General features: G+C 44.5%; 1 protein-coding gene across 1 annotated transcript in view; it reads right to left on the bottom strand.

Moving 5' to 3' along the window:
- The window catches only part of KIF26A (kinesin family member 26A), a 163,759-nt gene that overhangs the window by 6,155 nt on the left and 131,064 nt on the right, over positions 1 to 26,540 (bottom strand). The window contains exons 6-12 of the mRNA XM_044659913.1: positions 19,004 to 19,213; positions 16,771 to 16,864; positions 14,653 to 14,915; positions 14,196 to 14,379; positions 12,654 to 12,813; positions 8,847 to 9,009; positions 4,295 to 7,646 (exon numbers count right to left, since the gene is read on the bottom strand). Coding sequence (XP_044515848.1) covers positions 4,295 to 7,646; positions 8,847 to 9,009; positions 12,654 to 12,813; positions 14,196 to 14,379; positions 14,653 to 14,915; positions 16,771 to 16,864; positions 19,004 to 19,213 — 4,426 coding nt within the window. The remainder of the gene's footprint in view (positions 1 to 4,294; positions 7,647 to 8,846; positions 9,010 to 12,653; positions 12,814 to 14,195; positions 14,380 to 14,652; positions 14,916 to 16,770; positions 16,865 to 19,003; positions 19,214 to 26,540) is intronic.

The following is a 26,540-nucleotide window of genomic DNA, read 5'->3' as shown; positions in this document are numbered from 1 at the left end:
TCTCTCTCTCTCTCTCTCTCTCTCTCTCTCTCTCTCCCCCCCTCCTTAACAATTCTGGTAAGTTGAATTACCATTTCTATACAAATGACTCACTAATTCATGTATTTCAAGCTGGATGTTCTAGAGACATCTCCAGTTCAACAACATTTCCAAACTGAAATCACTATCTTTCTCCCCAAGTCCATTACCACTTTCAAGCTTCCATAATCCTGTCAAAGTCACCACCATTTTTGCAGTCTCTCTGATTTGCAATCTTAGTGTTTTCCTAGCCTCCTTAATTTCCTGCACCTCACACATCCAAGCAGCTGGCAAATCTTGACAATCTGACCTCTACAACATTTCTTTCAGCTGACCCCTCCTCTCTACTCAATATAGCTACCACCTTAGTTTCTGATCTAGATTTTTGCAACTGCTTTCTAATTAGTCTTTCTACCTCTAATCTGTCCCTTCTTTTTTGTCCTGTACTCTACTGCCAGTGTGATTTTCCTTAAATGTAAATCTGATGACATTACTTCCCAACTCAATAGACTTCAATAATTCCCTATCACCTCTATGGTTGTTACTGTTGTTGATGATGAGTTGTGTCCAACTCTTCAGGACCCCATTTAGAGTTTTCTTGGCAAAGATTCTGGAATGGTTTGCTATTTCCTTCTCCAGCTCATTTTACAGATGAGGAAACTGAAGCAAGCAGGGTTAAATGACTTGCTCAGCATCACACAGTTAGGAAATGTCTGAGGCCAGATTTGAACTCAGGAATATGGAGTCTTCCAGACTCCAGACCCAGCACTCTATTTACTCTACAACCTTGCTGCCAATGTGATTTTCTTTAAATGCATTACTTCCCTACTCCATAAATTTTAGTGGCTCCCTATTGCCTACAGGATAAAATATAAATTCTGCTGTTTGGCTTTTTTTTAAAAAAATAAACCCTTACTTTCTATTTTGTAATCAATACTGTGTATTGGTTCCAAGGCAGAAGAACAATAAGGGCTAGGCAATGGGAGTTAAAGGACTTGCCCATGGTCAAAATTTGAACCCAGGTCCTCGCATCTCTAGGTCTGGCTTCCAGTCCACTGAGCCATCTAGTTGCCCTGTTCTATTTAGTTTTTAAAGCACTAAACAGCCTGGCACCAACTTATATTTCCAGCTTCATCATACATTTATTCCACCTCCTCCAGCATTCCATGATCCCAGAACTGTTCTCTCTGTTTCTCCCATGGAACACCCCTTCCTAACCCCAACTTTTTTTCTTTCAAAAAGTAACTAGCGCATCACCTTCCATGTGAAGTCTTTCTTAATCCCATCGATGACCAGTGACCTCTCAAAGTGCCTTTTATTTATTACATTCACACACGTTGTCTCCCACATTAGAATGTAAGCACCTTGAGAGCAGGGTTAGTAGCATTCTTCATCTTTGTCTCCCCAGCACCTAACACGGTGTCCAATATATAGTAGGTGCTTAATGAATGCTTGCTGATCAAATAATTGATTAATAGGGAAATATTAGCAGGCTTGGACATTAAGCATTCAAAATGAGAGAGCCCATTTACAGATAACAGACAGCCCCTATTGGAAAAGAAATAGTTTGTCATCTTTAAAGACCTCACAAGTATTTCCTGGGGCTAAAAACAAAATCGAATCCATCAGTGAGTAATACCCTCCTCGATTTCTGTGCAACTTTACAGGGCCGTTAATATTGATTTGTGGGGGAGGCTTAAGTGGGAAAGGAGCTCACGCTAGTTTGATTTATTTCCCACCCACAGGACGGACTCAGAAATCCTGCCCAGAAAGCTCTGGCCAGACCAGGCAGGCTATCATCTCACCAAGGCTGGACTTCTGGATGCTCTCAATTTTCCCTCCCTACTGGTGGATGCCCAAATGGTGGGTAACAAGATGCCCTGATAAGCCAGGGCCCTTCCAGAGGAAAACCAATAGGATGGAGAAAGAACTAGTGATCAGGCCATAACAGGATGGAGTGAAATTGGAAAGAGGGAAATTTAGCCTGAAGGAGAGAGACATAGGGTGGATGTCTAAAAGGCTGTCTGTCATAGATTTGTTCTGTTTAGCACCAGAACACAGAACTAGGAGCAATGACAAAAGTGTCAAAGAAGCAGATATGACCTGATCTAAAGAATAATTTCCTTATGTTTTGCCTGATAATACATGTATAACCCAGCTTGAATTGCTTGTCATCTCTAGGAGAGAGGAAGGAAGAAGGGAGGAAAACAACATTAATCCTATAACTTTGGAAAACTTATGGAAACATGTTATTAAAATAAAATAAAGATAAAACGTTAAACAAATTTTAAAGGACATTTCCTAAGAATCTTAGCTACTAATAGGAATAATCTGCCTCAGGAGATAGAGATTTTCCCAGGACTTGTCTTCAAACAAAGGCCAGATGGAAGGGCACTTCTCAGGAATGGTACAGAAAGGATTATTTGTTCCAGTAACAGTAGTGGACTAGAGATCTCTGGGGCTGGAGTTCTATGATCCACCCCATACTCAGATCTGAATCTGGGGAGACTATCACCTATCTCTTTCCTCCCCAAGTCCCTCCCCACCAAAAAAGGCTTTGTCCAGATTCCCTGTTGCACAAGGTTCTAGTGAGAGATGCATGAGTCTGTAAAGAGAGTTCTGGTTAGAAAATATAAAAATTCGAGTTCAAGTCCTGGACTCACCATTGACTCATCTGATGACTTTAGGCAAAGATTATAGGAACACAAAATCTTTAGCAAGAAGAGACCTTTGAAATCATCTAATTCATCCCCTTTACAGATGAGAAAATTGGGAGGTAGAGAGGGATAGTGACTTTCCTAAGACTACACAGGTAACAAACAACAGTGTCACAATTTGAACCCAGATCTTCTGACTCCAAATCCAGTAGCTAGGTGGAACAGGATGGGCTTAGATTCAGGAAGACTGAGTTCAAATTCAGCCTCAGACACTTAACCAGAAAAAGTTAAGACTAAGACTAAAAAGATTAAGAAGTATGACTAGAAAGTCACATAACCTTAATGTGCCTCAGTTTCTTCATCTGTAAAACAGGAATAATGATAGCATTCAGGGTTGTGAGGATAAGATTAGACAATATCTATAAAGTGCTTTGCAAATATTAAAGTGCTATCTATACAAATGCTAGCTGATGTTATTTTATTTCACACTATCCCTTTGGTTGGCCTCAGTTTCCCATATTTCAAATGATAATGGTCTCTATGACCATCCTTCCAGTTCTGGCATAGTATGTTCTATGATTCTATAAGTTTTAACTTTCTCATTTGTAAAATACAGATAATAAGAATGATTATCATGCATTTACCTAAATCATTACAGTTTGCAAAGCATTTTACATTCCTTCCTCCTTCATATACTGTTGAGGCATTTATTATACCCATTTTACCAATGAGGAAATTGAGGCTCAAAGAGATGAAGGTTGCCTACCAAGTGAGTTTCAGAGTCAGGACTTATACCGTGTCTCCTGATACTAATAGCCTTGCTCTGCCCCCCAAAACTGGAACCTGGGCCAACTTTGCTGCCTTTCTCTGATTTCCCTGAGACCGGATGCTGGGGATAACCCAAGGTTGGTCCATAAGGTTCTACCTTGGGGGTTTTGTGAGGAGCAGGTTGAGGTAGGAGGAGGATGGAGTTGAATATGACTTTTATTTACATGTCACCCAAGGTTTGGCTGAGCTGCCTGCCCCAAATTACAACCCCCAGCTCTGGGCTCTACTCATCTTCCCATCAAAGCCCAAGGGGCATGGGATGACTGAGACTCTCTAAGCCCAAGTGGGGAGCGGAGTACTCAAGGCTGGCGTGAATCTTAGACTATAGACTGAGGAGGGTTTCTATCTAGCCCAATGTCTGGCCTGTTGGGGGTGGGGGAGCTTCAACCCATGGAGTCATGGGCTGAAGAGACTTATTTTTAGACTTTTTAGGTCTTTTCAGGGTTTGGTCCAGTATCTTTGCCCTCATCCTTCCCTCACCCAGAAAGCAGTGAAAAACTAAAGCCTGAGGGCCATAGTTAAAGGTTCCCTTTATCCACTGACAGAGAATAGAGAAAATAAAGTCCCCACCCCATATTTGGGAGGAGGGAACTTTTTTTAAAGGACATTTTATTAATGTCTTTGGAAATGCTATTGACTTTTTAAACTCTTTTCAAGAATATAAATCTATGTTCCAATCCTTTGCCACCCCAAAAAGAGCCACTACAAACATTCTGGAACAAATAGATCCTTTCCCTGTGTCTTTGATCTCTTTGGAATGCCGATTTAATTGTAAAGATCTTGTTTTTTACCTGTGGACCTTTTCTTGGGGGATTTCAGGCTCCTCATCCGGCCCCCTGGAGATGACAGGCCACTTTCACTCATGGAGTCGTGGGTGGAAGAGGCACTCCCGGTGGCTTCGCTGTCCCGCATCATGCTCTCGTAGCCGCTGCTGCCGCCACTATGGTAGAAGAGGGCCGTGCGGCCCATGGCCGGCGGCAGCTCCCCGCTCAGCACGCTGCTGTTGTCGCTGCCGTGCCCGCTGCTGTAGCGCTGAGGCCGCCGGGGGGCCGTGATCTTGCTGTAGGGGGAGGGCAAGGCGGGCGCGGGCACCTTCTCGTCGCCCAGGTTCACGCCGCTGTCATTGCCGCTGTCCGAGTCTGCAGAGCTCCGGGAATGGCCCCCTTTGCCAGAGTTCCCCGAGGCCAGCTCGTTCACGCGGCTGTTGGCGGCCCTCATCGCCTGCTTGGTGCCCATGATGGTTCCCCGGCTGGGCTTGCTGCTGACCCCGGGCATGGTGCGGGGGGGCACCTTGCCATTAGGGGGGCCGCCGGCGCTCTTCCCAGCAGGCTGCTGACTCAGGGACTTCACCGAAGAGCTGAGAGAGCGGGACCCACCGGCCAGGAGGTTACGGCTCTTGCTCCCCCCGGCCGGTGACTTGGCACTCGCCACGCTCCGAGCCGAACCTCCCTTGCATGGGGTAGGAGTCCCGTACGACGTGGGGGACACGGGAGCAGGGGCCGCAGGGGGCACGCCCAGCCGTGGCACGGACCGCCCCTGCCTCCCGACGTTGCCGCTCCCCGCGTCGGCCTTGGCCCCCCCCAAGCCCAGGCCCTCACACCGCTCCAGAGACATGTGGCTCCCGTAACGATGCACCCCTTCCGGCTTGGCCGCTCTCGCCTTCAAGCTGGAGGTACTCTTGGGCAGGGAGTGCTCGCTCCTGACCGTGGCTTTGCCCTTCAGGCTCTCCGAAGCCCAGCCTGCCCCAGGTCTGGGCCTCAGCTCTGCCTCTTCCTCCCCTTTGGAAGCAGGGGCTCTCCCAGGGTCCACACTTCCCCTGCACGGAGAAACGCCGTTTTTTTGCTCAAGGCTTGATTTCCGGACGGGTGGAGCAGGGGGTCCTGCCCCGCTGGGCCTGGGTAAGAGACTCGACTTCGGGGGGCCGCTCTTCTTCCCCACAGAGCTTTTCAGGCTGCTGGTGGTCAAGGCGGAATCGAGATGGCCTCGGGCCAGGGCCTCCGCAGGGCTGTCTCCACTGCGAGCCACTGGCATCACTCCCAGGGTGGTAGCCCCTCTCCTCAGGGGGGGGATTTGAGTCATAACCTCTGGTTTCCTAGCGGGGTCCCCGGCTGACTTGCAAGACATTTCACATCCATCCACCACCCTCTGGGAACAGGCCAACATTGTCTGGGACTTGGGGGGCCTCGCCCCGGAGGCCTCCCTGCAGGGCAGGTTTAAGGGGTCGGTGGCGAGCGGAGGGTGACTAGGAGAGGACAGTGGGTCTGTGGAGTGGGTGCCTGGTGGGGCATCCACTCTCACCAGCCATGGGTCATCAAAGAGCCCCCCGGGACTGGGCAGTTCATGGCTATGGTGCATGGCACCCATATAATTGGGGGTTGAGGTAGTAGTTCTCAGAGTCCGAGGAAGACTAGAATGGATGGTCTGCATCTTGTGTGCCCCTTGAGGGTTCCCACCCCTCCCTGCCCGCCTGGGCTGATTGGGGATCCTGGAGACGCCCGGCGTGGGGGCACCTTTGGGGCACCCCGAGTTCTGAGGACTCTTGGCAGCAGCCAGTGACACCTTTCTGGAGCTGGCACTGTCCAGGCTGTCCAGCTCGGAGACACAAAGCCCGCTATCGTTCAGTGAGTTCTTGAGGCTCCCCGGGGTAAAAGTGACCGTGACGCCGGGGGAGTCCGAGGGAAAGCTGTCCCGGGCGGGATCGCAGGCAAACGGAGAGGATGTAGCGAGGACCTCGCCGGGGGGCATCACGTCCCCGTCCATGGCACAGAGGCTGACCTCGCTGAGCCAGGAGCTGATGGAAGAGCGGCGGCTTCCGGAGGGAAAAGCGCCCTCGCTGAAGGGCAGGACGATGTCGATGTTCACCCCGGAAGCCTGGGACGTGTAGGCATCAAACTCGTCGTTAATGCTGCTGATGATGCTGACCGGGCGGGAGCCGGAGGCCAGGGCCTGCAGGGAGCAGTCGCTGTTGAAGCTGATAATGCTCGTGGGCCGACCAGAGTCTACCATACCGCTGATGGACAGCTCCTCCACCACTGTGAACACCAGCTCGTCTTCGCCATTCAGCTCCACTGGCTGCTGGAGGGTCACCGTGGTCGTGAGGATGTCCCGGTCAAAGCACTTGCCCCGGAAAGCTGAGTGGAAGCTGTGCACCTCCAGGGTGCTGGCGGATGCTGGTGGGGAAGCTCCCTGGGCAGGAGGCATCTCCCCAGAGCTCACCTTCTGCTTACTCATTCCTAGTGGGGGTGACCGGACCCCACCGTCCTCAGGCTTGGAACACGTGTTGCTCTGGGGTGTGAAGTCCTTGGGCTGAGGAGGTGGAGGTGCTGGGCTGGGCAGAGGTCGCTTCCCGTACATGGCCTTATCCTTGATGACTGGCTCTGGAGCGGCGCCCCGGTCTGGGCTCCTGGACACATCTGGCTTTGAGGGTCTCGACACATGTGAGGGGGTATCTCTCCCTCCATCTGATGCCACATCCGATTTCCTCCCATCACCTCCAGTGGTGGGATTGGGGAGATCCACCTGGCCTTGAGAGGAGCCATTTCCTGGGCAGGCACCATTGCGGGGAGATCCTGCCGAGAAATGGAGGCTGGGGCCCTTTTTGGGGGAGGCCACCTCCAATAAGGCAGGCTTCTTGCACCCCCTCAATGGGGAGGGTGGCTTCTCCTTGGCTGACTTGGCCAGGCCAGCCTCAGCACCGCCCGGACCACTGCCATTCACTCCCCCCGGGGGGTCACCGCCACCAAAGCGAGCGGGCTCCTCACTCCCATCGATGCACTCCAGCCTCTCCTGCAGTTCTGCAAACGTATTACACTTGAAGTGGTCCTTGTCTGAGCTCCAGGGGCCACCCAGCCCGTCCTTGGCCCGCTTCCTATTGAGCGACGGGATGATAGGGACAAACTCTGGTGGGCCTTCGTTGTCCGTGAGCTCACGGTCAGACAGGGCAGCCCCATTGGGCCCCACATAGATGACGGTGTCACAGGACTGCTCACTGCTGGAGGAATAATCGGGGTCACTGGAGAGACCCAGGCCAGGAAGGTCAGGATCTAAGGCCACCGTGCGAGGGTGAAAAGGCCTCAGGTGTGGGGGCCTCCGTACTCGACCCTCCTCACAGGAGCTCTCTCCTCCCGAAGAGCTGGATGCATACTAGGACAGAGCAAAAGCACCACCGTCAGTTCAAGTCCCAGCTTCACAAATGTCCCCTTAGTAAGCTATCCTGGGCTCATTCCAAACTGATATTCAGAGCCCTCCACAACCTAGCTCTCCACAAGCCTCAGTTTCCCCAACTGAAACTAAAGAGGGTTGAGCAAGAGGTCTCTCTTTCAGCTTTAATGTCTCTACTTGAGTTTCATTCCACATTCTAGGTTTTACAAAGTCTCTTGCTAACCACTAAAGAGTTCTGCATTTCTAAGGTTCTTCCATTTCTAATGGTCGATATTCCAAGTGGCTGTCAGCACTGGCATTCGTTTTCTGTGGCCACAAACACACCACCAATGCTCTCAACCTTACTTGGGAATTTAAGGAGCATGGGAGGAAAAAAAGGAGTTTCAATGGAGATAGATAGTTCAGCACTTCCAGCTCCAGAGGACAAAAAGTACAGGTGCCCATAGTCCCTTCCAAGAGAGGCTTTCGCTTGGAAGGTTCCCATGGAGAAGGAGCCTGATATATTGGGACCAACATTGGGTAGGCATGGCAGCTGGAAGGCCTGAGGTCAAGTCCCAGCTCCAAAGCCCACTGGATGACTTTCTTTCCGCTACAGGAACACTCGAGTTCAAGTCCTAACTCAGACACATACCAAGTGCCCCTAGGAAGTAATTTAGTTTCTCAATGCCCCCCTCCCCAGATAAGTCTCTACATCTATAAGCTTCAGAAAAGGCTGACATATGCCCTGGTACAAGGGATGCCTCATCAAGAGATCCCTACCCTGAGAGAATCACAGGTTTGGTTAAAATAAGGATAATAAAATAATGGTAAAGGAAAGGGGGAGCCACGATTGTTGTGACAATCTCCCGGGTTTGTGGTGAGATTCAAATGAAGTCATTATCATAGCTACAGAGCTAGAAGGGACCTTAGAAGCCATCAAGTCCACTCCTTCCATTTTGCAAATGAGGAAACTGAGGCTTCAAGAGGTTTAAGTAAACTGCCTAGCTATTAGATGTCTGCAGCGGGATCTGATCCCAGGTCTTTCTGACTTCCATTGTCTTATCTACAACACAGTATTGCCTCTCTCTAGGTCTCAGTTTTCCCCATCTGTAAAACAGGAAAGGGCTTTTGTAAACCTTGAAGGGGCCAGATGGACATCCACCACTGTGATGATTCTGGCCCAGGCTCAAGAGCTTAACTCACCTTGGACTTCTTCTTTCTCATCCGGTGGATGCGGGAGGCAAGCTGCACCGTGGTGAGGGTCTCTGCATAGTTGGCTGGAGAGTCAGAGATGTGGGCGATCATGGTGGTCCTACAGTTGATGTTGCCGAGTGACTCCCTAAGGAGCATTGTTAGCTTGTTGTCTCTGCAGAGGATGGGGAGAGTCAGTTCCAAGTCTTTCCTGGTCTCCGCTCGAATGGCTAGAAGTGCCTCCTCCTTCCCTGAATCCCTCCCGCCTCCCAACTTGACTCTTGCTACATATTTAATCCTAGTAAGTGCCTGTTTGGCAACTTACCTGCATGTGTCTCACAGGATGATAGATTTAGAGTTGGAAGGGGCCTCAGAAGTCATCGAATTCAACCCCTTTTGTCATTTTGCTACGGTCTGGAGAAGTTGTGACTTGCCCAGGGTCATACAACTAGTGTCTGAAGCAGGCATTTCTGACTTCCAGCACTTTCTCTATCTACTATACTGCAATGGTGAGTCATGGGAAGAATGTTAGACTGGGGACTCAGGACACCTGGGTTCTAGATCCAGTACTGACACTTAATAGTTTTGTGGCCATGAACAGGCCACTTGTCCTGCTGACTTCATAGATTTCCTTGAAAGAAAGTGCTTCATTAACTTCAAAAAGTTAGAGGAATAGGGCAGCTGGGTAGCTCAGTGGATTGAGAGTCAGGCCTAGAGATGGGAGGTCCTAGGTTCAAATCCGGCCTCAGACACTTCCAGCTGTGTGACCCTGGGCAAGTCACTTGGCCCCCATTGCCTACCCTTACCACTCTTCCACCTAAGAGCCAATACACGGAAGTTAAGGGTCTAAAAATAAATAAATAAATAAAATAGACATGTATATCTTTAAAAAAAAAAGTTAGAGGAATGAGGAAATAAATCATAGACTTTCAAAAGGGTCCATGGAGACCACTGAGTCAGAGACAATTACATAATGGTTACATCTGCTTAGAGTCACCAAAGGATCAGGACTGCAAATCCCTCATTTGCAGGTTACCTTTCTCCTGTCCTAGAAAGGCATACACACTCCCAAACTCACCCTTTAAATATATAAAAATAAATCAAATCTACTCCTATCATTTTATAGAAGGAGAAACCAGAGATGTCACTTGCCAGGCAGTGAGTCACAGGCTCTAGGGGTTAGAAAGGACTCTGGAGGTCTTCTAACCCAACCCACCCAGGAACAAGAACAACCTCTTTCTACCATATCCCCAACCAGGAGCAATCCGGCTTCTACTTAAATACCCTTAGGAAATGGAAATCGCTATCCTTTGAGACATCCTGTTCCCTTTTGAGACAGCTTTGTGATGGGAATTTTTTTTCTTTACACCCAGCCTAAATTTGTCCCTCTGCATATCCTTCCATCTACTCATTGTTCCTAGTTCTGGGGCAAAATAGAATCCCTCTTCTTCATGGCAGCCCTTCAAAGACCTGACAGTCATTACATCTCCCTTAAGTCTTCCCTTTGTAAAACTAGCCATCCCCAAATTCCTCAAATCCATCCTCACGTGGCACGCCTTCCAGGCCCATCCCCAACCTCCTTGTCTTCCTCTGGACACACTCCAGTTTATCAATGTCCTCTCTAAAAGGTAAGGCCTGGCCCTGAAATCCAGATGCAATCTGGGATAGCAACACAATCTCCTCCTCCCAGGTCCAGGGCATGATGCTTCCTGCCATCAACACAGCCAAAGACCAAACAGCTACAATATTTTACAGGTTGTCACATCTCACCATTGGCTCATATAGAGTTTATGGCCCTCTAAAACATCCAGATCTTTTCACATGAGCCATTGTCAATGAGTAGTGGCTCCATATGAACTCAGTCCTGCAACCCAACAGGCTGAGCTCATTCAAACCAAATGAAAGGCAAAAAGGGATAGATGCCGGGTCATGTTCCACACTCAACCTTCCCCTTGAACTTGGTGCCCATGCTTACAGCAGACAGTCAGAGAGAATTCTAGACCTGGAAGTTAAACCTTCTAATTTAACTTTCTCATTTTATAGATGGGAAAACTGAGGTCTAGAAAAGGCAAATGTACTGACTTGGCTGACGGCCACAAACTGAATTAGGGGCAGAACCCAGCCCCAAACCCAGGTCTCCTGACTCCTTAAACCTATAAATGTGGGAAGGGGTTGTCCAGAATAAAAGAGGCCCATCTGGGCCCAATTCAGAGGACATGGATAGGTTACCTACCCAAGCCTCCATGACCACAAACTTCCTGCCTCACCCGGGGACCTTGCCAAGGAGAGAATGCTCATGGGTTTCAACAGAACATCTGTTTAGTCCTTACAAATGGGAATATATAGCCTCTGGGCAGTTCAGTGAGTATGTAATTACATTCCAATGGAACTTTGCCTCCACTGTAGGATCCCACCTGGCCACAAACTATACACACATTTTGTCCAAAAGGAATATGCCCTTGAGAAATCTGCATTCTCAAGCAACTGAAAGCCAATTTTAAATGCTGGAGTTTTTGTCGAGATCAGCATGGTATATGGCATTTAAGATCCTAGGGGTTCATGATAAAAATTCTTTAATGGAACCTTGAGCTACAAACAATTGCCCAAAATTTGTAAAATGAAATAAAATATGCAATCTTGCATATTAGTAGAGAGATATGGTCTTGCTGGAATACTTCTTTTAATTCTTACAGAATATTCCACATAAAATATTCATAATTACTTCATAATTAGAGTTTTATCATTGTATATTTGGAGTTCTCATAATTATAGGTAGAATACGATGTTCAATTTCATAACTATATAATGTAAATTTTAATTTGGAGCTTTGACGGGGGCAAAAGTTTTCAATGTAGTTATTGTAGGCATTTAATGAATAAATTTTAAAAAAATTCTTAGTATATAAAAGTATCCTGGATATTCACAAAATTTTTGTTGTTGCTGGAGGTTAAAAGGGGGTAGAAAAAAATATTGGGAACCATTAGCAGGAAAGAAGGAGTAGTGGATCAGAAGACAGTGGGTTCCTCAGTTTCCTCATCTTTAAAATGAGGATAACAATTCCTATGCTATCTATATAATGGACTGTTAACGAGGAAACCACTTTGTGAGTCTTAAAACCTGACAGAAATATGAGCTATTGTTCTTGTAGTATGAGGGCTATACTAGTCCACACAAAGTATCTAAAGAACCAGAGGAAGCTGGATGTCCTGTGGAGGAGTTCTAGAAAGCCACAGACCCCAATCAAACAAGATAAGAGGTGAAGGATGGGTGGCGATCTGCACTAGCGAAAGGAAAACTCAACTTTGTCACGATCTCAGTTTCTACAGGGAGCTCTCTTAATTCTAGTGCTGTCCCTCTGTTAATTATTTAGTTATCCTGTCTATAGAGTATTTGTACATATTTGTTTGCTTGTTGTCTCCCCCATTAGAGCATAAGCTCCTTGAGGACAAAGGCTATCTTTTGTCTCTCTTTATATTTTCTGATGCTTAACACAGGACCTGGCATTTAGCAGATGTTTAATAAATGCTTATTGACTGGCTGATAGATCCATAAAATACCAATGTACTGTTACTCTGCTGAAAACCAAGACCAAGCTGTGGGCTCATGGTAAAATTGGCCAATCTGCAGCATGCAGTCATTTGCTTGGTTTTTTTTTTTATTTTTTTAAACCCATTCCTTCTGTCTTAGAATGGATGCCAAGCATCAGTTCCAAGGCAGAAGAGCAGTATGGGCTAGGCAATTGGAGTTAATTTGCCCAGTCACACAGCTAAGAAGTGGCTGAGGTAAGATTTGAATTCAGGTCCTCCTTCATTCACTCACTTGTATGGCACATGCTTTGCACCATTGATTAAGGCCAGGATCACATTGCCCAAGGCAGACAGAGACAGGCAGAGAGATCCACCAGCTTCCCGGTTCTTGCTCAGCACTTTTTCACAACTCCCAAGGTCGATGAGATGCAAACGGCTCCGGCCACCTGACACTAAAATCAGAAAAAGCAAGTATATTATCCTAGAAAATTGAAGGGCTCTGAATGCAACTCTGGACCCATTCAAAGAACTAAGAATTATTGATCCCAACTGGACAAGAATGACAAATAAAAGGCAACCCTAGCAGAGCGAAGAATGTCCTGCTAAACCCAAGAAGGAGCCTCAGGATTAGCGCTTAAACTGGCAAAAATGGATTGAATTGAACATTAGTCAAACACAGCTCCTTGTCTACATAGAAGGGAGGTGGATGGTAGGCAGCCTGGGCATGTTCAAGCTCCCAAACTCTCTTCAGATATGGCGAGATAGGCATTAGGGCTGGTGTTTAGTCCTGAGATAGACACAGTGATGACTGTCAAAAGTGTCAGCCCTAGAACAGACATCATGTCCTACTACAAGGAATCTCTTCAAATCTAAACTCTGTAACCAAGAGAATCCCAAGTCCCAGTATATGGTCTGATTGTCCTGAGACATTAAGTTCAATGAAATCATAACCCAAGAAAAAGCTATTGGCTAGATGGGATGGATGGAGAGAGAGGGAGACAGAGAGAAAGATTCAGAGAGACAATAAGGAGACAGAGTGTCAGAGAGAGAGAGGAGAGAAGAGAGAAAGAGGAAGGGAGTGAGGGAGAGAGGGAGAGAAAGAGGGAGACAGACAGAGGGAAATGGAGGGAGGGAGACAGACAGACAGACAGAGGGAAAGGGAGGGAGGAAGGCAGAAAGGGAGAAAGGGAGACAGAGACAGAGACAGAGAGAGCATTTATTAAGGGCTTCCTATTTACCAAGCACTGAGGTTCCCTGTTCTGGAACTTGACTGGCATGAAAACGAAAAGCTTTACATGGGGGAGAGCATTTGTTTACAAGAGAGCCACTTTTCATAGGAAGATGATACCCCTGATTCCCCATCAACAGCATGTACATATTGAGGGACTTTTTTCCTCCTGTAGTGGAGATGACTTGCACTGAATTATCCATACTATTATGCTCAAGCTGAAGTTGGGACTCATGGTTCAGTCTAGGACCAAAAAAAAAAAAAAAAAAAAAAGCCTAGCCCCAAGGCAGTGAACCTCAATACTTAGCACAGTGCACTTAATAAATATTCTCTCTCTCTCTCTCTCTCTCTCTCTCTCTTTTTCTCTCCTTACTTCCCTCCCTCCCTCCTTCCCCCTCCTTCCTCTTTTTCATCCCCCAGCCTGGATCATAACTATAACCTGGTCCTCACACAGCCATGAGTATTTTGTAGCATCCATAGCATCCATAGCACCCTAACACCTGTGGAAATCCTATGGAAGGTCCCAAACCTTAGAACAAAGCCCAAAAGGTGAGGAGAAGGGTCAGGGAAAGGAGGAGAAGGATGAGGAGGGAAGGGGAGACCTACTTCCTCCTTTGCCACATTTCTCCATCCGGTACTGGTAGATATGGAGGGTGAACAGCATGTGTGAGTTCCTTCGGTCCTCTTCATCACAGTCGGCTCGGCTGGTGCTCCGGGCAGCCAGTGCTGCATCCAGGAAGAAGGCAGCTTTCTCTGCACTTGGGGCCCGGAGCTCACTCTGGTTCTGAAGCTGAAAAATCAACAAGGAAGCAGCTCATTAGAGAGAGGGCTGACTGGCATTTTTTGTCAGACAGATTAAGTCTCGAGGGCTATCAGAGAAACAAATATGTACAGCCAGGGAGAGAGGATTAAAAATTAAAGAGGGGGAAAAAAATTAAAGGCAGTATCTTTCTTTCTTTTCTAAAGCCACCTTAGAAACTGATATAATCATCCTCAGATTAAAGGAAAGGCAAGAGAGGGAAGGGTTTGGCTTGGCCGGGGTCTGCCATGCTGCTCTTTATACCTGTGTCCCACAAACAGGATCTTCTCGGAGGTAAACTCCAGGAGACTGGCCATCCTGAAGGCTGCCACTGGCGACTTCACCTAACAAGTCTTTGAGGTTTTCATCTTTGCCACTGATCTCCACAGCAGACACGCGAACAGAGAACCGGGTTCCCGTCTTCTCTTTCCGCTCATTGATCAGCTTGAATAACCAAGAAATGGCACAGGGCACAATCCCCAAGCTCTGGGTGGAATGGTCCTTCCCAATCATGGTATATGACTTCCCTGCAGGGAACAGCAAGATGAAAGACTGAGCAGAGTCATTGCCAAGGAACAAGGACAGGGACAGAGAGAACCAACCTCTGGGCACGAGCTATATGTCAATCCCAGGGCTATTAGGAAGAAAACACTTGACTCTAATTTGGCCAGCCCTTTGTCCCCTGACCCCAGTCCCAGACTGAGCCCCGATTCCTCCAATTATGCCCAGGTGCATGTTGACCACTACTTTCATTGAAGTGAAAAGGAAGGGGGAATTAGCACTTATGTAATGTCTATTAAGTGCCAGTCACTGTACTAAGTACTTTTTTTTTTCACTCTTATCTTCTGTCTTAGAATCAATATTACATATTGATTCCAAGGCAGAAGAGTGGTAAGGGCTAGGCAACAGGGGATAAGTGACTTGCCCAGGGTCACCCAGCTAGGAAGTATCTGAGGCCAGATTTAAACTTGGGTCCTCCTGACTTTAGGTCCAAATACTCTTATCCACTGAACCACCAGCTGCCTCAATGACCTTATCCTATCCCCAAGGCCATGAGAGGTAAGGGTTTATTTCAAGGTTGATCTATCAGTATTCAATCAATCACACCTTCCCTTTAACTCAATCCCATGATATTCATTTCCAGACTCACCTGATCTTTCTGATACATAAGATTATGGAATTTTCAAGCTGGAATTTTAAAGGCCATCCATCTGGCCCTTAGGGTTCTTAGATTTCAGGGGAGGTTATAAAGTTAGATAGGAAAAAAACAACATCTTTATTTCAATGTTACTGTTTCCCTTTATAATCCTTGTGTTTTGTAGGGGGTTAGGGGAAAATTCTGATTTTAAAATAAAAATATCACTCCCCAGTCCCAAAGAATTTAGAAAAAAAAAATCAGCCATTTTGTTCAAAAATTGTTCTTGTATTAGTTTTGGGGGAAAAAACAGTATTTATAACTAAAAGCATATCATTTGTTTAAAAAGGCAGTACGAGGGGAAGATGTTTTTGTTCTTTTGTAATTGTCATTAAATTTATAATTGATAACTATCATTGAAAATATCTGGCAAACTAAAAAAAATCATATATATCTTATTTTATGCATTTAAAAATATCATTCTAAGAGAAGATCCAATAATTTCAACATGATACCAAAGGAGTCCTCAACTTAAAAGAGGTCACCTTCTGTTCTAGTTCAACTGTCTTTCTTTTACAGATGAGAATGGAAAGAAGCCCAGAGAAAGTCAAAAGAGACTTTCTTTTCAAATCTGGCCTCCAATACTTAGCTGTGAGACTTTAGGCAAGTCTCTTGATTCAATCCAATATATATAATAAACATGGAAGGACCCACATGGAGGATCTAAGTCTTAGTTTCCTCATCTATGAAATGGGAGTAATAATAACTCACAGAGTTTGTCTTTGAGGATCTAGTGAGACAATACATGGCAAGTATTTTTACAAAATGTAGAAATATCAACTAGAGTTATGATGATAAGGATGATGATGATGGCAGTGAGGACAGAACCGAGACCCTGGGAAAAGCACTTGCCCAATGCCACACAGGTAGTATATGTAGCAAGATCAGGACTTGAACCCAACTCTTCTGACCTTCAATCCACTCTTTTTACAGCTATTCCACAAAACGGGGTCCCTGTACATAGACCCCCTGGATGCCCCTTGAGCTCCTCAGTTTCATTATCCAACCTCCTCCCCCATTAAAGTCGAAGGTCGTAATGCTGCAGGAGTAAACCTGGGAAGTTTGCACAGCTAATTAAGAAGAAATCCCCATCTCTTTTCAGACTCCAGGTTTATTGTTCCGGGAGCTGACAGCATGTAATTACCAGACTGACGGAGTCATTAACAGAAGGGAACCTGGGTGCTCACCAAGCCTGACGTGTCCAAAGCAGAATATGCAGCCATCAGCACCGTTCACCACTGACTGGATCACGTCCGCCACAGTTCCGGAGCACACCTCGGCCTGCGGGAGAGGAGACACGGGGGTGGCAGTGGGTGCGAGATCAAGGCCACCGTCTCCCCACTCACCACCCCATCAGCCACCGAAACCAAGAAGTATTGCAGGAAAGGGCAGTTAATGGCTCTCCTCTGGAACTCGGGAACCAAATTGCCCCCCCTGGGCAATTTGCAAGCATTTATTAAACACCTACTGGATACCAGGGAGTAGGGAGATGGAAACTGAAAGTGAGATAGTCCTCCTTTGCCTAGAGAGGGTTTGGGAGAACACTGCGTATGCAGATAATAAATACAAAGCAGATAAAAAAGAATTTCAGTGGGACACTAGAAGGTGAGCTCCTGGAGGGCAGGAAGGAGCTATTTTTGCCTTTCTCCAGCTCTTAGAGGAGTGCTTTGCCCAGAATAAGTAAATACTTCACAAACACTTGTTGACTGATTGGCTGACTGAGACTAAAAACTGAGAGCATCAGAGTTCCTCTATAAAATGGCTCTGGAGGGATCTAGGGAGTAACGGTGAAGAGTGCGAGTTATTATTCTATGTGGTGCCCACATATGATGCCTACAAGGTAAATGCCAACATAGTCAAAGAAGAATGGCACCCTTATATAATACATATGTAAACACAGGAATAAGTATCATCTAAACAGTTTTTTTTAAATTTTAAATCAGCTTTTACATTTTTGTTAATTCTATATACTATAATATTAATATAATATTAATATAATAATAATATTAATTCTATATACTATAATGGTATATTTATAGATTATAAGTACATATAAGTTATAATTATAGATAAATTATAAATTTTATATATTATAAAGACATTAGATAAATTATATAATAATACAACAAATTATTACATAATAAATTGATATTACTATACAATTAAATAATAAATTAATGTCTCTATATATAATAAATTAATATAGTATTTATAGAAAGTATTTATATTTTTTAATCTCATGGTATACATGTTGTATTTTGAAGAACTAGGAAAGTTGGGGCAGCTAGGTGGCTTAGTGAATAGAGAGCCAGGCCTGGATTTGGGAGGTCTTGAGTTCAAACACTGACCTCAGACTCTACCTAGCTATGTGACTCTGGGCAAGTCATTTAACCCTGACTGATTAGCCCCTACCTCTCCTCTGCCAGGGAACCGAAACTGGTTTTGATTCTAAGACAGAAAGTAAATTTTAAAAAGAAAAACTAGGAGACTCTAGGGGAGAAAAACCGTTGGGGCCTGGTTTATGCATCTATTCAAGCATCCTAAGGTGGGAAAGGGGAGTAGCTGGTCTGTGGGTCAAGAAGACAACCCCAAAGAAGGAACTTGTTTCTCTTCCCCTCCTTCTCCGACTTCCCAGAGCCAGATTGGAAGAGCCTAAACTTCTTTTTTTTTTTTTTTTTTATGTTTCCAAATAGCTATTTTATCAGATTTTGTTGGAACATTAAGTTTGTTATGGGTTTTTTTTCTTGTTTCTATTTTTCCTGGGTTTTTTCTTTTTTTCTTTTTTGTTTTGCTTTTTGGCACAATTTTTGGGGCGTTCAGACTGTCATAGTCTAAGTCAGGAAAAAGCTTTCCATCAAAGAGCCTAGACTTCTGAGTCACTCCCTTGCTGCTCCTAAGCCGGCCCTCCCGGCTCCAGGAGTGTTGACAGGAGTGAGAGCGAAAGAGCCAGGTGAGATCTACTGATGGAGAACTTCAGGCTCTGAACAGTCTGGCTCCCCTGCGGAAAGTCTCACGCAGCCAGCGAGCTGTGCTGAGAACTGCCTGAGGTCTTGAACGACAGACAGCACACACAATAAAGGGCTGAGCCGGGATGGCTCTGCATCACCAAGTCAAGGCACCCCGACAGCATCTTCTGAGCCCTTCCCTAGTCTCTAGAGCAAGAAGACTCCCATTTTGTCCAGGAAGACAGGGACATTGCCTAACCTCACCACGTTTCACAGTTTCTGGTGGAATGAAGGACCATCTTGTCTGCAGGACCCCATTCTGAGCTCTTGATTCTCTCTCTCCATCAGAGGAGAATATCTCACTATTTCTCCCACCCCCTGGGAAATGCTCCAAGCAATTAAGAGGCAGCTCCAAAAGCCAGGTTCCAGACTGGCTCTTCCTTCCCTCAGGCAGCTCTGCTATCCCCCCACTCACCTGGGCAGCATCCTGTGGGAAGACGGCGTCAAAAGCAAACATCTTGGGGACTGCACCCGGGGTTCTCCGGGAGCCCCCATTGGCCGGGGAACTAGCAGCTGGGTCATACAGCGTCACCTGTTTCTTCCGGGCATCCACCTTGAGGAAGGACATGGGCTCGGACGAGTGAGGGGCGCCAGGCGATGTACAGATCCTCACCATCACCTTCACCTGGGAAGGAGAGAGGCAGGATGTGGGCTCCCTGAGGAAACCTCTAGCAGGGACCATTGAGCTCCTGGACATCAACCCTGTTCTGCTTCTCATCCCAAATCATCTGCAACCATCACTTGATGCCCTAATACAGCAAGAAGCAGACAGGGATACAGAAATGCAGGAAAGGGGGGGCAGCTGGGTGGCTCAACTGACAGAGAGCCAGGCCTAGAGATAGGAGGTCCTGGGTTTAAATCTAACCTCAGACACTTCCTAGCTGTATGACTCTGGACAAGTCCCTTAACCCCCATCATCTAGCCCTTACTGCTCTTCTGCCTTGGAACCAATACACAGTATTGACTCTACGAAGGAAGGTATGGGTTTTTTAAAAATAAGTAAATAAAATGAAATAAAAAAGAAGTGCAGGAAAGTTTGAAAACCTTATTCACAACTGAGACCCTGAAAGCACTTTCTTCATATAATAAAAAGGGACAATGCAGTCTAGTGGAAGGTGCCCTAAACCTGTAATTTGGAGAGACCAACATTATGCCCATGGGCATGTCCCTTAAAGTCTCTAACCCTCAGTTTCTTCTTCCACTTATACAGGAAAATAAATACCTCTACTAGTACCAAATGCAATAATGTACATATAATGTTTTTCAAACCTCAAAGCATTACATACATGTGCACAATTATTATTATTATTCTATCAAGAGTTCTACTTCTAGTGCTTAAACATTTATAAAAGTCATTTCACCATTTCCTTCTCTGTAAAATGAGGGAGTTACATCATCTCTAATAAGTAGAAATAGGGGCAACTAGGTGTAAAAGCAGATGGAGTGTTGGGCCTTGAGTCAGAAAGGCTCCTCTTCCTGCATTCAAATCTAGTTTCAGACATTTACTAGCTGTGAGATCCTGGACAAATCACTTAGCCCTGTCTGCCTCAGTTTCTTCATTTGTAAAGTGAGCAGGAGAAGGAATGGCAAACCACTTCCAGTATCTTTGCTGAGATAACCCCAAATGAGGTCATAACAAGGCAGACACAACTAAAAAACAACTAAACAACTTTTTTCTTATGATCCTGTGGCCCATGTGGCTTGAGATGGTTTCCTCTCCTCTGGCTGCTCCAATGACACTGCAGTGAGTCTGCATCCAATGGGGTGTAGGGTGGAATGGGATTGGGGCACCCAAGCAGTTTGCTTTAGTAAAAGCAAAAACCAAGCTTTCCTCCAGAGCCAAAAAGGCAGCTTCCTCCCTTCTTCTGCCTCAGGCAATTCCTCATGAAAGGAAGGAGAAACAGGAAGAACCTGGATTCTAAAGCCCAAGACTGTGACCCTACAACTGGGGAAATATCTCCTCCTGCCCCCCAAGATCCCCTCCACTCCAAAGCAGAGGCAGAGAGTCATTCATTCAGACTTCTACCGACTTGGGACTGTGGGACACGTTTTCTGTGCTGCTGCTGCTGGATCATTAGGATGTACAACTGAGAGGGCGTTTCTGGGTACAGTTCTTTGTGGCCAAGAAGAAAGAGGATTCACTCAGATCATCAGTCAGCCTGAATGCTCTCCAGAAGGCCTAACTAGACCCCCAGAGCCCTGGGGCCATCTGCTGCTCTGGCCTGGGCTGGCTCAGCCACCCATTAGCCTCACTTAACAAGAATAAATGCAAGGCTGGGGAGGAGCTGTGGGTAGGGTGGCCTGGAAAGGAAATTTCTGCCTATCAAATCATATTTTCTCATCAGTTTCTGATGTCAAATTGAAGATGTGTTCCTTTTGGGGGAAAAATACTCCTGACCCCATTCAAAAGCTTAGAGAATATGCCTCTGCGTGCTACAAAGATGGATTTAGAAGAGGACAATCTAGGTTCAGACTCTGCCTCTGACACTTAATTTGTGTGACATTGAGTACTTTTCTGGACTTTAGTTTCCTTGATTGTAAAATGAGGGAGTTGGGTTGGAAGACTGATCTTCCTGAGTTCATATCTGGCCTCAGGCGCTTACTAGCTGTATGATCCTGGACAAGTCACTTAATTCTGTTTGCCTCCGTTTCCTCATCTGTAAAATGAGCTAGAGAAGGGAATGGCAAACCGCTTTACTGCCAAGATCTCTTCCAAATCAAAATCTATGATCCCACAATCTTCTTATCCTTTAAAGTCCAAACACAATCCTTGTCCACCCTATCTCTGTAACATCTCTCCTCCAATCTTTTATCAAAAATCAATCAAGGGCTGAAAGAGAGGGTTGTATTGAGAGAAAATGGAAGGGAGAGACAGAATGGGGTAAATTATATAACATAAAGAGACAAGAAGAATCAATACAGAGAGGGGAGGATAAGGGTGGTGACAGGCAATGCTTAAACTTCACTTTCATTGTAACTGGCTCAGAGAGGGAAAAAAGGAGTATACTCAGTAGGGTATAGAATTCTATCACCCTATACAGAAGAAGAAGGGGAACAAGACAAGGGAAGGGGAAGTTAACTGAAGGGAGGGGGAACTGCAGGGGTGACAAAAAGCAAAATATTGGTGAGAAGGAACAGAGTGAAAGGGAATAGAGTAGGATCTAAAGGGGATAATACTATAGAGGGCAATACACAGTTAATAATCATAACGATAAATGTGAATGGGATGAACTCATCCTTTAAAAGGAAGCAGATAACAAAGTAGATTAAAAACCAGAATCCTACTATATGTTGTTTACAAGAAACACATTTAAATCAGGGTGATGCACACAGATTCAAGGTAAAAGGCTGGAGCAGAATTTATTATGCATCATCTAAAGTAAAAAAAGCAAGAGTAGCAATCATGATACCATGATATCCTGACAGCTACCTTATTATTTTAATTACCATCCATGTAGACTAGTGCAGTAGCCTCCTTATAGATCTTTCTCTCTCCTCTCTCTTCTTCCAATCCATCCTTCACACCCTTGCCAGTTAAATTTTTCTCTGTCCTTCATCTGCTCAATAATTTTCACTAGCTCCCTACTGCCTCCAGAGTATAAATCAAACTTCTCTGCCACACATTCACAAGACTCTCCAAAATCTGGTGCTGCCATTCTTTCCCCTCCCCGCCTCCATTCACTCAACACTGCTCTCTTCCCTCAACACAAGTCCCTCATTTTTATTCAGCCTTTCCTTTCAGTGAATTCTATACCTAGGATGTCATTCATTTCTCTCACTCATCTCCAGTTCATCTTACAGATGAGGAAACTGAGGCAAACAGGGTTAAGCAACTTGTCCAAGGACACCAAGCTAGTCCATGTCTGAGGCCAGAATTGAACTCAGGAAGATGAGTCTTCCTGTTTCCTGACTCCAGGCCTGGCATTCTATCCACCATCACCCATTATGAAGAAGTCAGGCAGAGATTATTATCTTCACTTTACAAAGAAAGAAACTAAGGTTCATGGAGGGAATAAAAATATAGAGACCACAGGAACATAAAAGGGACCCCTCAGAAGCCACTGAGTCCAACCCCCTCATTTAACAGAAAGAGAAATGAAGTGGTTTGCCCAGAGTCATGCACATATTCAGTAACTGAGACAGGATTTGAACTTAGGTCTTCCTGACTTTAAAGTCCAGCTTTATGTCCATTAATCCTCACCTAACTGTGAAACGGGTGGACTCAGTGCCTATTTCAAGCAAATCCTGGATGTGAAGGATATGGTGGAAGGATAAGTTATAGATTGGACTAGATGATGTTTAGGTAGGTAGGTGGTGCAGTGGATAGAATGTTTGACATATTCATTTTTCTGAGTTCAAATCCAGCCTTAAACACTTACTATGTGACCCAAGACAAGTTGTTAACCCTGTTAGCCTCAGTTTCCTCATCTGTAAAATGAGTTGGAGAAGGAAATGGCAAACCACTCTAGTATCTTTGTCAAGAAAACCCCAAATGGGGTCACAAATTTGATTGAAACTCAATGACTCAACAACATTTAAAGAGCTATCATCAGGAAGAAGACCTCAACTCTTGCTGTTTGGCTCCAAAGGATAGACCTTGAAATAATGAAGAAAAATACCTTTAGGCTTAAAGTCAGGAAAATCTGCTTACCAATCAGGGCCTTCAAAAAACAAAATGAGCTTCTATGAGAGACAGTGGGCAATCTATCACTGAAACTACAAAGATATAATAGAAATTAATAGAAAGATAAGAGAAATTTTTCTTCAAGTACAAGTTAAACTACCTGAATTCCCTTCAAATTCTGAGATTCAGTGGAAAGGATGCAAGATTACCAATCAAAAACCATCAAAAAAAAGTTGTTTTATCTGAAGAAATAAGCAGATTTGGGGGAAGAAGAGCTAAAATGGAAACAAATACAATGGATTGAGAAGTAACAGACATCAGAGTTAAGTTAGGGGTGCTCTCAAATAATGACAGCATAAGTTCCAGAAAAAAAAAACAATAAAAAGAGATAGTGTTGGAGGGACTGTGGGAAGACAGGGATATTAATACAGTGATGGGGGAGCTGGGAATTGGTCCAATCATTTTGGAAAACAATTTAAAATCATGTAAGGAAAGTGACTAGCTTGTTCATTCTCTCTGACCCAGCAATCCCAATCGTGGACATACATCCCAAGGTAAAAACAGAAAGAAAGGTTGAATATAAATTTTTTTTTCCTCTGTGATAGCAAAAAACTGGAGACAAAAATAGATGTCAATTAATTATGGAATGAATTTGAATAGCATTGACTAATATGAAAAAGTGGAGAGAAATATGAGAAGATTTGTGTGACCTGATGCTGAGTGAAATAAACAGGTCCAGAACAACAATATCCACAGTGACTAAACAATGCAAATGAAACGATTGCTAAATGGAAAACAAACTCTGAATAACTGAAAAACGGGATAATGATGTTAGGGAATCAATAATGAAACACGTCTCTCTCCTCTAGGCAGGTGCAAAGGATGATAACAAAAGCTGAATGTTGCATATGCCATCAGATGCAATCACTGACTAACTGGTTTTCTTTGTTACAAGGAAGAATTCAGATGCGGGTAGGGTACATATACAAAAATGACTGATATAATAAACAGGTGTCAATAAAACATTTTTAAAAAGAAGAACTAGAAGGAATACTATCAACCAAACCAGATCTGGAGTCAAGAAGATCTGAGTTCAAACCCAATCAAAGACTCTTACTAGCTATAAGATTCTGGGCAATAATTGCTCTTAGTTTCCTCATCTTTAAAACGGAGATAATGATGGTACTTACCTCCCAGGATTGACATAAGGATAAAAGAAGATGTTTGTGAAGTGATATTATAAATGTACAAATGTTAACTTTTTAAAGAATTGTATAAATGTTAAGTATTATTGTTATTAAAAGGGATAGTAGTAGATACACAGAGACAGAAATTTGCCAAAAATAAAAGGGAGGAGAGGAGGAACTAAGACATTGAAGACAAAATTATGATAAAACTCAACAAGCTGGACATAAGTATGGTAAATAGAAGAAAATTAATCAAGAAAAATGTTTGAGAAGCAAAACAAACCATCAACATCTCACCCCCAGAACATAATTATGGCTTGAAAAGCAACACAAAACAAGTCCACTCTCTCTTCTCTGTAACAGAACTTCAGGCACTTAAAGTCAGCTATCACATGTCCACCATCTTACTTCTACAGGTTAAACATCATTTCCTTTAACTCATCCTTATATGCCTTAGATTTTTGCCTTCCTTACCAACCTACTTATCCTCTCTGGAAGTTTTCCAACTTAATCTTTTTTATGTTGTGTTTTTTTTTAATTTTTATTCAAACTTGTAATTTAACAGATACAGGGGACTTCCATTCACCAATGAAGACTTATAACTTGTCTTAAACATACGTAGTCTTTGAGAGTTGCCTTGGGACATTAAAAGGTTAAGTGATTTATCTAGGGGTCCAGAGCTAGTATGGGCCAGACACAGTATTTGAATCTAGGTTTTACTGGCTCTAATGCCCACTTTCTATCTACTGCACAACAGTGTCTCTTTATTTATCTATGACCCTCCTAAAATATAGTGAACAAAACTAGACTCTGTCCCCCAGATCTAGTATGATAGGGGCAGAAGACAGCACTTCTCTCTCCTGGGAAACTAGATTTTATTAATGAAGTCTAAGACCACCTTCATTTTATTGGCAGCTATACTACAATCCTGGCTCAAAGCACTCCTGGTCAACTCCAGATGTCTAACTCTTTTTTCACATAAACTGCTAATGTTTCAGGTCTCCTCCTCCCCCCTTGCTCTAAGGAAGGGAGTGAGAGATCCCACCAAAACAGACGGAGAGTACGACAAAAGATAGCTTGAATGGTATAGGAAAGAGAATGGGAAAGAAGATGCAGGCAGAGTGGAAAGGCAGTCCTCAAAAGATCCAGAGGTAAGAGCTCAAAGGAGAACTCAGCATACACCAATATTGCTGAATAAAAAAAAATCAAAAATATAAATTAAATTCCCTAGTTGTCTGGTAGCCCTACAGCTAATAATATCAATAAACAAACAAATGGGGAATGCTCTTGAGCCCCAATATAATCACCACCTCTATGTATAGCAAAATATAATCACACAAGCAGCTCTTTGAGATTTGCAGATGAAAGATGCCCTAAGGGCAAAGTATGAGGCTGTTTGTTATTATTCCACTGATAGAATTTGCAAATACCTGGGAAAGGGTATAGAAGGCATTGGGGAGAAACAGCAAGCCTAGGTAGGAGGTTGATGACATTCCTTAGTTTTATCTTACAAAAAGTTCCTAGATCAGCTGGGAGGAGAGGAAAAAAAAATCTAAAGAAAAGAAGGAGCAGTGTTTGAAACTCACAAACTCTTTACACATATCACACTCCTGCAGTAGGTTAAAGCCCTGTATGTGTTGGTAAATATTTAACAACCAGATAGCAAAAAAAAAAAAAAAAAAAAAAATATGTATATATCCAAACACAACGTACTTTTAAATTTAATCTACATTAATAACAACATTTTCTCCATCACTTTCTTAAATCTAGACAATAAACAAGACAATGAATCAGGCCCTGATTTATAGCAACTTGCTGATTGCTGATTTCCCAAGTGTAAATGTTCACAATGAAAATTTAACAATCAGGTTGAACTGGCTCCAACATACTCTTTCTGTCCTAAAAAGCTATAGTTGTGGGTTTGGTCACTACACAGGCCAGGCAACTTTGCTTGATTTTTTGATCATGAGGAAGAAGGGACTGAAAGCAGCCTCTGAACCCAGACATACTTTTTTCAAAGGGATGCATTAGCCCCAGGTCTGGCTGACTGAGTGTAGCCCCAAATCCCAAAATCCCAGGGTAAGAAAGGCTTCCCAGGTCATCTAAGCAGAAATCCTAATCTCACTCCTAGAGTCAAAACA

The sequence above is a fragment of the Gracilinanus agilis genome, chromosome 2, assembly GCF_016433145.1.
Source record: "Gracilinanus agilis isolate LMUSP501 chromosome 2, AgileGrace, whole genome shotgun sequence".
Lineage (NCBI taxonomy): Eukaryota > Metazoa > Chordata > Mammalia > Didelphimorphia > Didelphidae > Gracilinanus > Gracilinanus agilis.
The sequence above is the reverse complement of the archived record's forward strand: the minus strand, read 5'-3'. Positions and strand labels throughout refer to the sequence as shown.